The 12,436-nt window shown below is 48.3% G+C and overlaps 1 protein-coding gene across 2 annotated transcripts in view; it reads left to right on the top strand.

Annotated features, from left to right (window-relative positions):
* LOC146064364 (A.superbus venom factor 1-like) overlaps positions 1-12,436 on the top strand; it is a 91,802-nt gene that overhangs the window by 59,661 nt on the left and 19,705 nt on the right. For both annotated transcript variants that reach the window (XM_083177787.1, XM_083177786.1), the window contains 5 exons: positions 1,593-1,743; positions 8,093-8,256; positions 10,030-10,188; positions 10,674-10,733; positions 11,300-11,390. In XM_083177787.1, the coding sequence (XP_083033913.1) occupies positions 1,593-1,743; positions 8,093-8,256; positions 10,030-10,188; positions 10,674-10,733; positions 11,300-11,390 (625 nt within the window). The remainder of the gene's footprint in view (positions 1-1,592; positions 1,744-8,092; positions 8,257-10,029; positions 10,189-10,673; positions 10,734-11,299; positions 11,391-12,436) is intronic.

Genomic DNA, 12,436 nt, shown 5'->3' with positions numbered 1-12,436 from the left:
TGCTGCAATGCCAGACCGGAACCGGATATGTCCCGTCAGCTGCACACGGCCCCCCTGTCCGGCAGTCAGAAGTTCCCCAGCACGGCATGCAACACCATCTCCAGTCTCATGCTGTACGGCCAGAAGCGCCGCCGGGAGCTTCAGCACACAGCGATGTGTAACTTTCGCCCTCCAGCATAGCGCTCTCCTGACCGCGCCAGCCAAGACCGGAAGTGCGTCATGCCGGCCCGGATTCTGATTGGAGCCCGATCCGTTCCCTAGCAACCCATATGTAAACACAACAACGCTCGGTAATGCAATCTCACCGGGCAGTTGTAAACAGTATACACATGTTTAAAATAACAGCTGCATGAATAACCACAAATAAGGCCGTTATGTATAACCAGGTCTAGTACAATATATATCAGAAACATATACACACATGAAGACATACGTACATAGAACAAACAACGGCTCCCATAATGAAGCAAAACAGTATCTAATTTATGCAAATATCAATAACATCCCCAGTAGGTACACCTTAGGGATGCATCAGAAAAACAGGCAGAACAAACAGGCAAAGTAAACGTGAAGCTCCAGTCTCCAGTTCTACAAACTGAGTCCCGGAAGAAACGCTAGGACAAATTGTGTATATAAGCAAAGTCATGGCTCAAACTTACAAAAAACATTGGAGTCCAAATGACTCATTTAATCCATTGGGAGCCATAGTCCCCAACAAAAAAATCCATTTGCTCTCACGTTGTAATAGTGCCTTGTTTCTGTTGCCACCCCGTTCTATGTACATACCGTATGTCTTCATGTGTGTATATGTTCCTGATTTATATTGTGCTAGACCTGGTTATACATAACGGCCTTATTTGTGGTTATTCATGCAGCTGTTATTTTAAACATGTGTATACTGTTTACAACTGCCCGGTGAGATTGCATTACCGAGCGTTGTTGTGTTTACATATGGGTTGCTAGGGAACGGATCGGGCTCCAATCAGAATCCGGGCCGGCATGACGCACTTCCGGTCTTGGCTGGCGCGGTCAGGAGAGCGCTATGCTGGAGGGCGGAAGTTACACATCGCTGTGTGCTGAAGCTCCCGGCGGCGCTTCCGGCCGTACAGCATGAGACTGGAGATGGTGTTGCATGCCGTGCTGGGGAACTTCTGACTGCCGGACAGGGGGGCCGTGTGCAGCTGACGGGACATATCCGGTTCCGGTCTGGCATTGCAGCATGTCCCGCCGTCCGACAGGTGAGTCTGATCTGTTTGCTAATTGGTATACTGGGGGTGTGCCTTATGTGTTGCTATATATGTCAGTGTTTGTTGAATCTATGTTGTATCTGTTGTCCTGCCCTGACGACGGGGGGTAACCCCGAAACGGTCGGTAATAAAAAGGACCTTTTCTTTAAGCCTGACGAGTGCCGCCTTCTTTCTGCCTCTATATATATATATATATATATATATATATATATATATATATATAGATATATATCTATATCTATATATATATATATATATATATATATATATATATATATAATTCATTACACAGTGAGCCTACTATAATAATCCTTGTTTATTTATTAATTCTATTTTTTAATCCAGAATCTTCGTCAAACCATTGATTTATCAACGACATTCGTAAGTGATCAATATCAATCTCTGGAGAAACCATATTCAATTGCAATCACTTCGTATGCACTGGCCAAAGCCGGAAAGCTGCAGGACACAGTGAAGCTGATGTCTGCATCTACAGGTATAATAATGGCACCTGCAGTACCGTATATCACACACAGGGCACAGGGAAACTGCTGTCTGCATGTAGAGGTGCAGTATAGTAATGGCACCAGCAGTACTGTACATCATACATAGGGCACAGGGGAACTGCTGTCTGCAGGTACAGGTATAGTATTGACACCTGCAGTACCGTACATCACACATAGGGTCCTGGGAAGCTGCTGGCTGCATGTAGAGGTAAAGCAATGGCACCTGCAATAGTGCACATCACACATAGGGCACAGGGGAACTGCTGTCTGCATGTACAGGTATAGTATTGACACCTGCAGTACCGTACATCACACATAGGGTCCTGGGAAGCTGCTGGCTGCATGTAGAGGTAAAGCAATGGCACCTGCAATAGTGCACATCACACATAGGGCACAGGGGAACTGCTGTCTGCATGTACAGGTATAGTATTGACACCTGCAGTACCGTACATCACACATAGGGTCCTGGGAAGCTGCTGGCTGCATGTAGAGGTAAAGTAATGGCACCTGCAATACTGTACATCACACATAGGGCACAGGGGAACTGCTGTCTGCATGCACAGGTATAGTAATGGCACCTGCAGTACTGTACATCACACATAGGGCACAGGGGAACTGCTGTCTGCATGCACAGGTATAGTAATGGCACCTGCAGTACTGTACATAAGACATATGGCACAGGGGAACTGCTGTCTGCATGCACAGGTTTAGTAATGGCACCTGCAGTACTGTACATCACACATAGGGCACAAGGGAACTGCTGTCTGCATGCACAGGTATAGTAATGGCACCTGCAGTACTGTACATAAGACATATGGCACAGGGGAACTGCTGTCTGCATGCACAGGTATAGTAATGGCACCTGCAGTACTGTACATAAGACATATGGCACATACAGATGGAGCCACGTCCATTCATCCTGACAGCGCACCTAGGTCGAGGGTTTTAGTGCTTATACAATATACATGCAACACACACCTCCATCACTGGGAGGGTAATGCTCCACTAATCCAGCGGGAGAATGATATACAGACACGCGAGAATGGAACACGCTTGCCTGTGAGATGCTCGCGCATCCCATTGCTGCAAATGGAGCGCATATGTGTCTCATTGATTCCATTTGTACATTACAGTACAATACAAGCTCTGGCAAATGGACCATGACAATGGGCACTTATGTAGGGGCGTCTCTGTTTAAAACACATAGGAGCTGTGGGGATAGAGCGCGCATACAGTCACCGTACTGTCCGTAGCAGGTTCGACTCGAGCACCGAGCGGGTTTACAAAATGTCTACCAAGCATGAACCAGGGCATCATATCTGTGGAGTGAGCAACGGCACAGGTTTTACATGTCTAAGGGCAATGCTGAAGGTGCGTCTTATTACGCCAGTTAAAACACATAGGCGCTGCCTACAAAGGCACAGATGCTGCAATGATCAGCCCACATCTCCGGTCCCCTACACACACCGACGTCTCAGGTTTGCATTCACTTGCATTGCAACATGGAGCTGAGCACTTGGCAGGAGCTGAACCACAGGAGCCAGGATTGCTCACTGTCACCTCCCCACAGTCCGTCGATGGCACACTGGCTGCAGAGGAAGCTAGAAGCCACTGTAAGCTGGGTGGACATTTGGAGGGGACCCCACTCATGGTTGCTTCCCTTGCCGGTGTAACATAAACTAGTAGTCTCTCTGTCTCTTCTTTCATATGGTACTGGCAGGGCCGGTGCTAAGGTGTTTGGCCCGCCCGCAGAGGCGTAACTACAGCTATGTGGGCCCCATAGCAAACTCTTGATTAGGGCCCCCCCATGCCGTTGTCACTACAATTAGGGGACCAGATAGTGAGATACAAAGAGGGTGTTGGGGATAGGAAACAGAGGGAGAGAAGAACTACTGTAGATAGCAGCACTACTACTGAAGAAATACTGTAGGTAGCAGCACCACTAGGTGCCGGGTCGCCCGCATATACACCCTACCCAGTTACCTGAGTTTGTGCCATCCTGTGCGCTCTGCAGTGGCCCAGATCCATGAACCGGTGACTGCCAGAGGGCCATCATTATCCAAATGTCTGCTGCGCTGGGTGGGTACTTGGGAGGAGCTCTGTGCCGCTCTCTGTCTGATGTCCCGGCGCAGCATGTTATCCTCTTAAAAAGGAGCCGCCGGGCGCCTGCTTGTAATGCTGTATCAGCGAGTGCCCGGCACTGTCAGAGAGGACAGCTGCAGCGCCCCCTAGTCTGGCGCACCACACAGCTGACCCTCCCAGCTCCGAGTTCTACACTACAATACAAGGCAGAACTATTTGCCAGGTGCATAGCGCAGCACCGCACTGCCTAATAAAAAAAAAAAAAAAAAAAGCTAAATATTCAAAAGACTGCAGGCAGGGCCATAACTATAGAGAATGCAGGGGATTGCCTGTTGGGTCCTCGGGCCCCCCAAGCGGCCGGGCCCCATAGCAGTTGCATCCCCTGCACCCTCTATAGTTACGCCACTGCCCGCCCGCTTATCCTGGCTCCTGTGTTTAAGTTTTTTAAATGGCAGGTGTTGGGGTTACAGATAGGCTCTGTCTAACCCTCCGGTGCCGCCCCCCCCCCATCATATACATCCCCCTGAGCCCCATCACACATTCCTCCTGTGATTCTCATCACACACACCCCTCCTGTGCACCCATCACACATCCCTTCTGTGTCATATCACACACATCCCTCCTGTGCCCCCATCACACACCCCTACTGTCCACCCTATCACACATAATCTTCTAGTGCCCCCATCATACATCCATCCTGTGCCCCCCATCACACCCATATCTCCTGTGACTGTGCCAAACCAAAACACATACAACCTGGTGTAGGACACAGGACAGAAAGAGATGGAGTGTCAGGGTCTCCTGTTGCTGTTAGGGACACCCCTGCCAGAGGTTCTTCTCTTGTGCTTCGCTCAGCACTCAACTAATTCAGTCTTAAATTTAGATTGATTATATGGCCTGCCACAGACTGGATATGCAGTGCTCCGGGCTGTGGAGAAGAGAGACCTGGCGCTGTCCGCTATTCATGCTGCCAGCTCTGCTGCCTGTGTCATAGTTAGACAGGCGCAGGCTGCAGCAGCTGACAGCAGCAGTCCACATCAGCAATGCAGCAGAGCAGGGAGAGCGCCTATCCAGCGCGGTGCGTCCCTGTTTTGCAGGACTTGCTGAGCGGGTAGCGCCGGCTCTGGGTACCGGTCTCCAGTCTCTAGGAAGCCATTTCTCGCTCCATAGATATGGTCTTCCATGAAGCCCTGGTTCACATTCTGTAGCCATTTTGTTAACTAGCTCTGTGCTCATGTCTGGCCTGCTTGGACTGTACGTCTTTCATACTGTAGCGTAATTATGTGTATAACCAGTGTATCGTACAGCAGTGCCCTTACACAAGTGTAAACTATGCGGTCATTAGCTCCATAGATGTGGGCTCCCATGAAGCCCTGGTTGAATCCTGGTAGCCATTTTGTTAACCCGAGTCTGGCCTGCTAGAGTATGGACTTCGACCATACTGTATATTCGTTAACTTATCCCAATATCCTGTTATAAATAGTGTAATGAGAAGCACGTCTATGCAATAGTATTTTCTGAGAATAATGTCTATTTAACATACTGTACAGTACAGTTTTGTATAGAAAAGTAGTTCTTGGGATATAGGGCATTTCAGTGGACACATCAGGCACAGGCAATGCAGATTCTTTTGCTATAGCATTGCATTAGACGCATGCGCAGTGGTGATTTAAAAAAAGTGACATCTTGTGGATGATCACTGGCACTCATCCGGTAACACACTATGCCATACGTCATGCTGTGTGACTAGGCGCCCTGTGGCGAGTCAGCGGGACAAACGCCTTAGGCAGACTAGATGATGGTGGCTCCATCTGTATATTAGACCTTACACATTATGCCGCATGGATCTACATAAGGAAAGAGTTTGAACATACAGTACTGTACCTCCCAACTGTCGCTTGTAACACCTAGTTTTAGCCTCTGGCATGGCTGCTGTCAAAAGGGGCAGGACCTTGGGAGGGTAGAACCTTGGATGTAGGGGACGGTGCCTATCACAGCAGCCTTCATTTGCTTCATTTTTGGGAAAAGTTTTTGACAAAGCAGCCGGTGATCACTGCATAGATGCCATGTGCAGGGAGGGGAGCTGGAGGCTGCCCAGATACTCAGGGAGCGCTTGGAACATCCCCAAAAGTTGGGTTGCTGCGATAGATAGACACTGCCCCCTCCATCCAAGGTCCTGCCCCTTCGAAGCCCTGCCAACTTTGCTGCAGCAGTCACGCCAGAGGCTGCAACCAGGTGTTACAACCGAAAGTTGGGCGATGTGTTCAAACTCCATCCCTTGTGTAGATTAATTAGACTGAATGTGCAAGATCTATTAAGTGGGCAGAATGAGGAGGAGTGGCAGGGGGCAAACCGAAAAATAGACAGTAAGCAAGAATGAGATGTGATTCCACCAGACAAACATTACGCATGCTGGTCTGTGTTATTACTTTGAATTTTAGTAGAAAAGTTTAAATTACTCATTGTACTTACTATAATAATGTGCAGCACTGACTACATAGGGCAGGGGTGCCGCTAAGCTCATAAAAAACGTACAATTGTAGATCAGGACAGTTGGGCAGTACGGTTTACATAATCTCACAGGTGGGTGACAGCAGTGGCGGATTTAGACCTCATAGGGCCACTGGGCAAGGTATTGGGGGCCTCCTCCCTTTAAACAATCCACAGCACTATTTCTTTGCTTCTGATCACAGCTGGCATCTATAGAGTACCTGGGCACATGTACAGTTGGGCATGGGTCATTGGGTCGGCCAAATCAAGGTCAACATGCATTGGGTCGAAACCGATAAATGCTCAGCTGCGTGACCATCGGCATTGTGTACAAATCTAAATCAGTCCCAGTCTTTTGGAAATACAGTAGTGTAACATTTACAGTAACCTGACTGCCCACATACAGTGGATGAAACCATTTTGTGTGTCTAAACATTTCTCATCCTATCAAAGTATATCAAAGGGACTTTTGTAGTGGGAACAGGTCCATGTGATGTCATAATGTCACGTGTTGCACAATGCTCCTCTGATTGTCCCTTTTCAATGGCCGAGATATCTTTATGGTGTCCCTTGTGACCTGCCTAGATTGCCTTTTGGAAAGTCCTCCTCAAGGTGACAGCAGGGCCAAAACTAGGATTTCTGGTGGCTGGGACAAGCAAGAAATTTGGGGCCCCCAACAAAAAAAACCCCTTCTGTTGGGTGGCCCGATAGCAGTGGTTGCTTTTTATATGGGCTCCCCGCTATCCAGCTAATTTAATCTCCTGGGTATTCTCTTTTGCTCCCACACATGCCCGAGATGATGAGGAAGACTTGGGGATGCTCCCAGGCAAAGCGACCCCAGAGTTATTCACCGGGTGGAGTTCTCCAGGACAGGAACATGGCAACGATCTTCTCGCCAACTCTGGCAGCCCAGCAACGTCATCAACATACATGGGCTTGGTGCAGCTTTGTCCTCACAGCTCTGTACTCTCTTCTTCTCACCTTTTTTGGGCGCTGGCTCTTTCCTCTGAGTATCATAGTGTCACCCTTGTGGCATAACATGAGGGGGAAAACACTTGACACGGGCAGCGGCAGACCTCCGGGCAGTGCGGGCCTGAGTTGAGAGGTAGGCTGCCAAGAGTACCGCGGCAAAAGATGCCTACCCTGGTCCAGCGTCCAGGTTGTATGACCCCCTAGCCCCTCCTCCATAGTTACAGCCCTGGTTACAGTCAGGGGCGGCACCAGAGGGGAGGCTGCAGCACAGTTCAATTCTCAAATAGAGGAGGCTCAGCAACTGCCACCAACTGTCATTCCAACCTGACTCACTGGTAGTGGGTGTGGCTCCCCGGTTTGAAATGTGGACTGTGTTGCAGCCCCTCTCTGGAGCCACCACTGGTTACAGTCAATAGAGGCTGCTGCATTCCTATTTGAGTGCAACTCAGAGTAGGTCCCTTCGGGTGCAAAAGTAGTCACATCTATAGGGGACCCATAAATGTACATTCCTCTTACTGTATGTCACTGCATGTAATAACCACAATCTTCACTGTTATATAGTTATAGATTTGTATGTGGGGCTCCAGTAGCGTAACTATATCCCGGTGTGTTTGATAAATGACCGGAGCTGGTTGGTTGATTATTTATCACTGTCCAATGCTTAGTAAATCTGGCCCATAGTGCTCTCTGTCCCACATACTGTTATAATATTTGACATATGATTATACTGATTCCATGGATGACATGGAAGCTCCTCCCTGTTCATGTGAGTCTTGCCCTGATATCTCCTTCCAGGTAAAAGTCACTGGGAAGAGCCCGACTCCCACCACCTGTCCTTGGAGGCCACATCCTATGCTCTCCTCGCACTGCTGAAGTTAAAACAGTATGAACAGGTTGCTCCAGTAGTACGATGGATAACAGAGAGACAGTTCTATGGAGAGGTGTACGGATCAACACAAGTATGTCACTCTTACGTGAACTCACATACTGTAACCAATGTCTGCTTCTTGCTGGATACGGAAGAATCAAAAATTACGGCATGGGTTGACACGGTGTTGCATTGCTGACCATATAGTGGGGGAACTGCTTAGCAAATATAAACAAACATGTTTACATGTATGTAACATATGTGCTGGCTGGTTCTCCAGGGGGTCAGATGCACTGAGTTTATCCGGAGCCATGCGATGACCAAGAATCAGCAAAACGGTTTCACAAACTCCTGATCCCGGCCCCCAAACTCCCATTGGCTACTTTTACGGGAGTCTATGGTGAGAGCCTTGGCAGGAGTTCAGCCAAGGTACACTCTACACCAGGCATGTCCAACGTTGGCCCTCCAGATGTTGTGAAACTACACATCCCAGCATGCTTTGCCACTGTTTTGCTATTAGAGAATGCTAAAACTATTGCAAAGCATGCTGGGATGTGTAGTTTCACAACATCTGGAGGGCCAACGTTGGACATGCCTGCTCTACACTAATAGAAGGGCCATGTGCTCAGGTGTTGGTATTGATACAAAACAAATGTTATGTCATTGCAGGTGGATTATCCCTTATCCGAATTGCTCGGGACCACGGCCATTGTGGATAAGGGATTATTTTGGATTTCAGAATATTTTTTTTACATACTCACCTGGTCCGCTGGCGGTCCCCCGATGTCCACGATGTCCCCTGGCGTCCACGGACAATCGGATTCGTCTTCAGTGGCATCCCTGGCCTGAGGATGCATTGCACATGTGCGTGGGTGCGCCGGTGATGTCACCAGTGCACCCGCACACTGCATCCTTAATACGGGGATTGCCGCTGAAGACGGCTCCGGCGGACAAGGTGACACTGGCGGACAAGGTGACTGCTCCCCACTCACCTCGTCCGCCGGTGTCTACGCCAAAAAAAAACCGAAATAGTCTAAAAACCTATGGTTTTCGGAATATTTTGGTTTTGGGATATAGGGATAATAGATACTTAACCTGTATTTTATGTATCTATCATTTCATTGTCAACCTTCTGTCAGGATCGATCTAATGCATGTTGAGCTTTTGGTGTCGAGCTATTGACTGTGGGGTTTATTTACTAAGATGCGAGATTGAAGATGGGATATTGCTCATAGCAACCAATCAGAATCGACTTATTTATTTAGCACCTCAGAGAAGATACAGATGGGGCCGGGCTCATCTTTGCTGGCGAATCGCCAGAACGTCACCGCTGGCGATCTGCGTGCGCGTCTCAGTGTCCGTGCGCCGGGGCAACGGGACCCTGTCCGTCTCTGCTTCAGGGAGACGGACAGGGTTAGGGGGGTACGGGGAGGCGGTGGGGACCCCGGGTGAATGCCGACAAGCTTGCGGGGACCCAGGGAAGCCGTCGGAAGGGGACGCGCGAGCATACAGATGGCAGGTGGCGGGGGATGGCAGATGGCGTCGCCATCGCCATCCCCTGCAAAGAAGAGCCCGGATCCATCTGTAATATATAGATTCTGATTGGTTGCCCATAGCAACACTCCGTCTTCAATAGATCTCCCTGTCTTTGCTTTTGCACCACCCTTGCTTAGTAATGACATACATAATCGTCTTATTATAATAGTCTTTCTTGCTTGGGCTTTATATTTTCATTTGATTATATAAATTATTATTACTATGTCATATTTGATTGGAAACTCATTAGAAAAGCCTGCGGAGGGTCCACCTTATTATGTTGTCACATGACCAATCATATCTACTTGTCTATGTGTCTTTGTTCTAGGCTACTATCATGGTGTTCCAGGCTCTTGCCCAGTATCAGATAGACTTCCCACTTGTCAAGGATTTGGAAATGGATGTCTCTTACCGGTTACCTGGGAGATCGCAAAGTAAGACTGTCCGCATCAATCAGAAGAATGCCATGCAGGCACGCTCGGAGCAGGTGAGGGCACCTACAGTGTGTTGCCAGAGCGATACACATACCTCCCAACACGATCCATTCCAGGAGGGACAAGACGCTGTATTCCCGGGCTTCCATTCCAGTGGCAGTTGCAGAGTCTCAGGGCTGCAGCACAGTGCAAAATTCAGATAGGGGAACCCCACCAACTGCCACCCCAAACACCACAGCCTGGGACTCACTGGCAGGTGTGGCTCCACTATTTGAATTTTGGACAGTGGTGCAGTCCCACCTCTGCAACTGCTACTGGCAAGGATGTCCAGGAGCAGAGCATTTTGTGCCTCTTGGAATGGGTCATGTTGGGAGGAATGGTACCTATACACATGTAGTACTAGTACCTGTGATGCAGGTATTGGAATGTGGTGGGAGGTCTACAATGTTCTCATAGAAGTGTAGGACACTGGTATAAATGGAGAAATACTTTAATGAGCGACGGAAATTTTGATTTGATGAAATGTGTCTCTTTACAGACAACGGTCAATGGAGACTTTGTGGTCAGTGCAACAGGGAAGGGGCAAGGGACTCTGACGGTAAGTGTCCTACAGTGTTTACAGCAGTTTCTTTTCATGTTTGATGAAAGACAGAAATATATTGGGTCACAGACCAAGGGGCATAGGCAAGAGGGTCCGAGTTTGCCAGTGGTGCGAGATGCTGAACTGACCTCAGATCTTTTTAAATTTAAAGTGGCAATTATTTATAAGGCAAAACCAGGTTGGTTTTGTCTTTTAAATGATTGCTGCTTTAAAAATGCTGCCATTTTTACACAAGCTCCCGCACCCCCTGCTTCTCGCACATTTACCCCGTGGTATACAGGACACAATCACTAAAATATCTGCAACAAGATGGGCAATTGGATATAGCCTCCAGTGCCTTAACCTACCCCTAACCCCCCTCCACCCACTACAGCCTAACCCTGGTATACTTACAATCGGGATATTGACAGATTATTGTCAGCGATGTCTTTATCCGAATGCCGGTCTTATGACCAGTGTCGGGATCGCAGCCTTGGCATCCTGGCTGCTGGTATGCTAACTTGGATATCCAAATGACAACAGCGTATCGCGTCAGGTTATTGACAATGACGTTGTCTTCCCAGGTATTGGCTGTGTATTATGCAATTGAGACGGAGAAGGAGAAGAAATGTAATAACTTTGATCTCACTGTGACAGTTAAGGAGGATCCTTTCGGTGAGTATATGCGTCCTTATAACTGTGACGTGCAGATGAGGCAGCCATTTTGTTGGAGTCATATATAGATGCCCCCTCCCCTGCTCATACATTCATAAAGTGAACACACAAAGGTTCTGTCCATGGGGTATCAGAAAGGTGGCAGAAGGAGTGCATTCCATGGCGGTGTCTGGGAGGATATGCGGTCACTGGGTAGACCATGTCTACGTCGACAGTCACTAGCCCAACCACTAATGGTCGACAGTGACTAGGTCAACACCTTAAAATTGTTGACATTGGCAAAAGGTAGACATGAATACCATAAGCTTGTATCAACCTTTTATCAATATTGACCTTGGATATATCGACCATTTCAAGGTGTTGACCTAGTCACTGTGGACCATTTGTGGTACAGATGGAGCCTTCTTCAACTAGCCTTCTCTGGATAGCCATTGCTCACCAAGGCCTATTGTTCTCATCTGCAATACAATACATAGAACAATACAGTAGGGGATTAGCAGAGGATTAACTCCAACAGCTCTGGCTCACTTAATCCTATTAAAGGGTTAGATGAGGATGGCTCTATCTGTAGTTGTCTACCATTTATACCATAACCGTCCGGGAGGTGGCTACTAATATATGCAAAAATAATTAATTCAGTGGGCGTGTTAATGTAAGTGGCTGCTTACCAAGCCACCGGCATAGGAGGCCATGGTCAGACTGAGACACTGCTCCTGACATAGGACTGTGTTAATGTAAGTGGCTGCGTACCGAGCCACCGGCATAGGAGGCCATGGTCAGACGGAGAAACTGCTCCTGACATAGGACTGTGTTAATGTACAGTAAGTGGCTGCGTACCGAGCCACCGGCATAGGAGGCCATGGTCAGACTGAGACACTGCTCCTGACATAGGACTGTGTTAATGTAAGTGGCTGCGTACCGAGCCACCGGCATAGGAGGCCATGGTCAGATAGGGCTGCTGTAAGTTTGATGATCAGGCAACCAGTAGGAACTAAGGGTGCGCCATTCTGTATTACAGCGTACACAAACGCTACAATTGTCTTCTG

Source organism: Crinia signifera, chromosome 3 (genome assembly GCF_055691185.1).
Source record: "Crinia signifera chromosome 3, ASM5569118v1, whole genome shotgun sequence".
In the NCBI taxonomy this organism is placed as follows: Eukaryota; Metazoa; Chordata; class Amphibia; order Anura; family Myobatrachidae; genus Crinia; species Crinia signifera.
The sequence above is the reverse complement of the archived record's forward strand: the minus strand, read 5'-3'. Positions and strand labels throughout refer to the sequence as shown.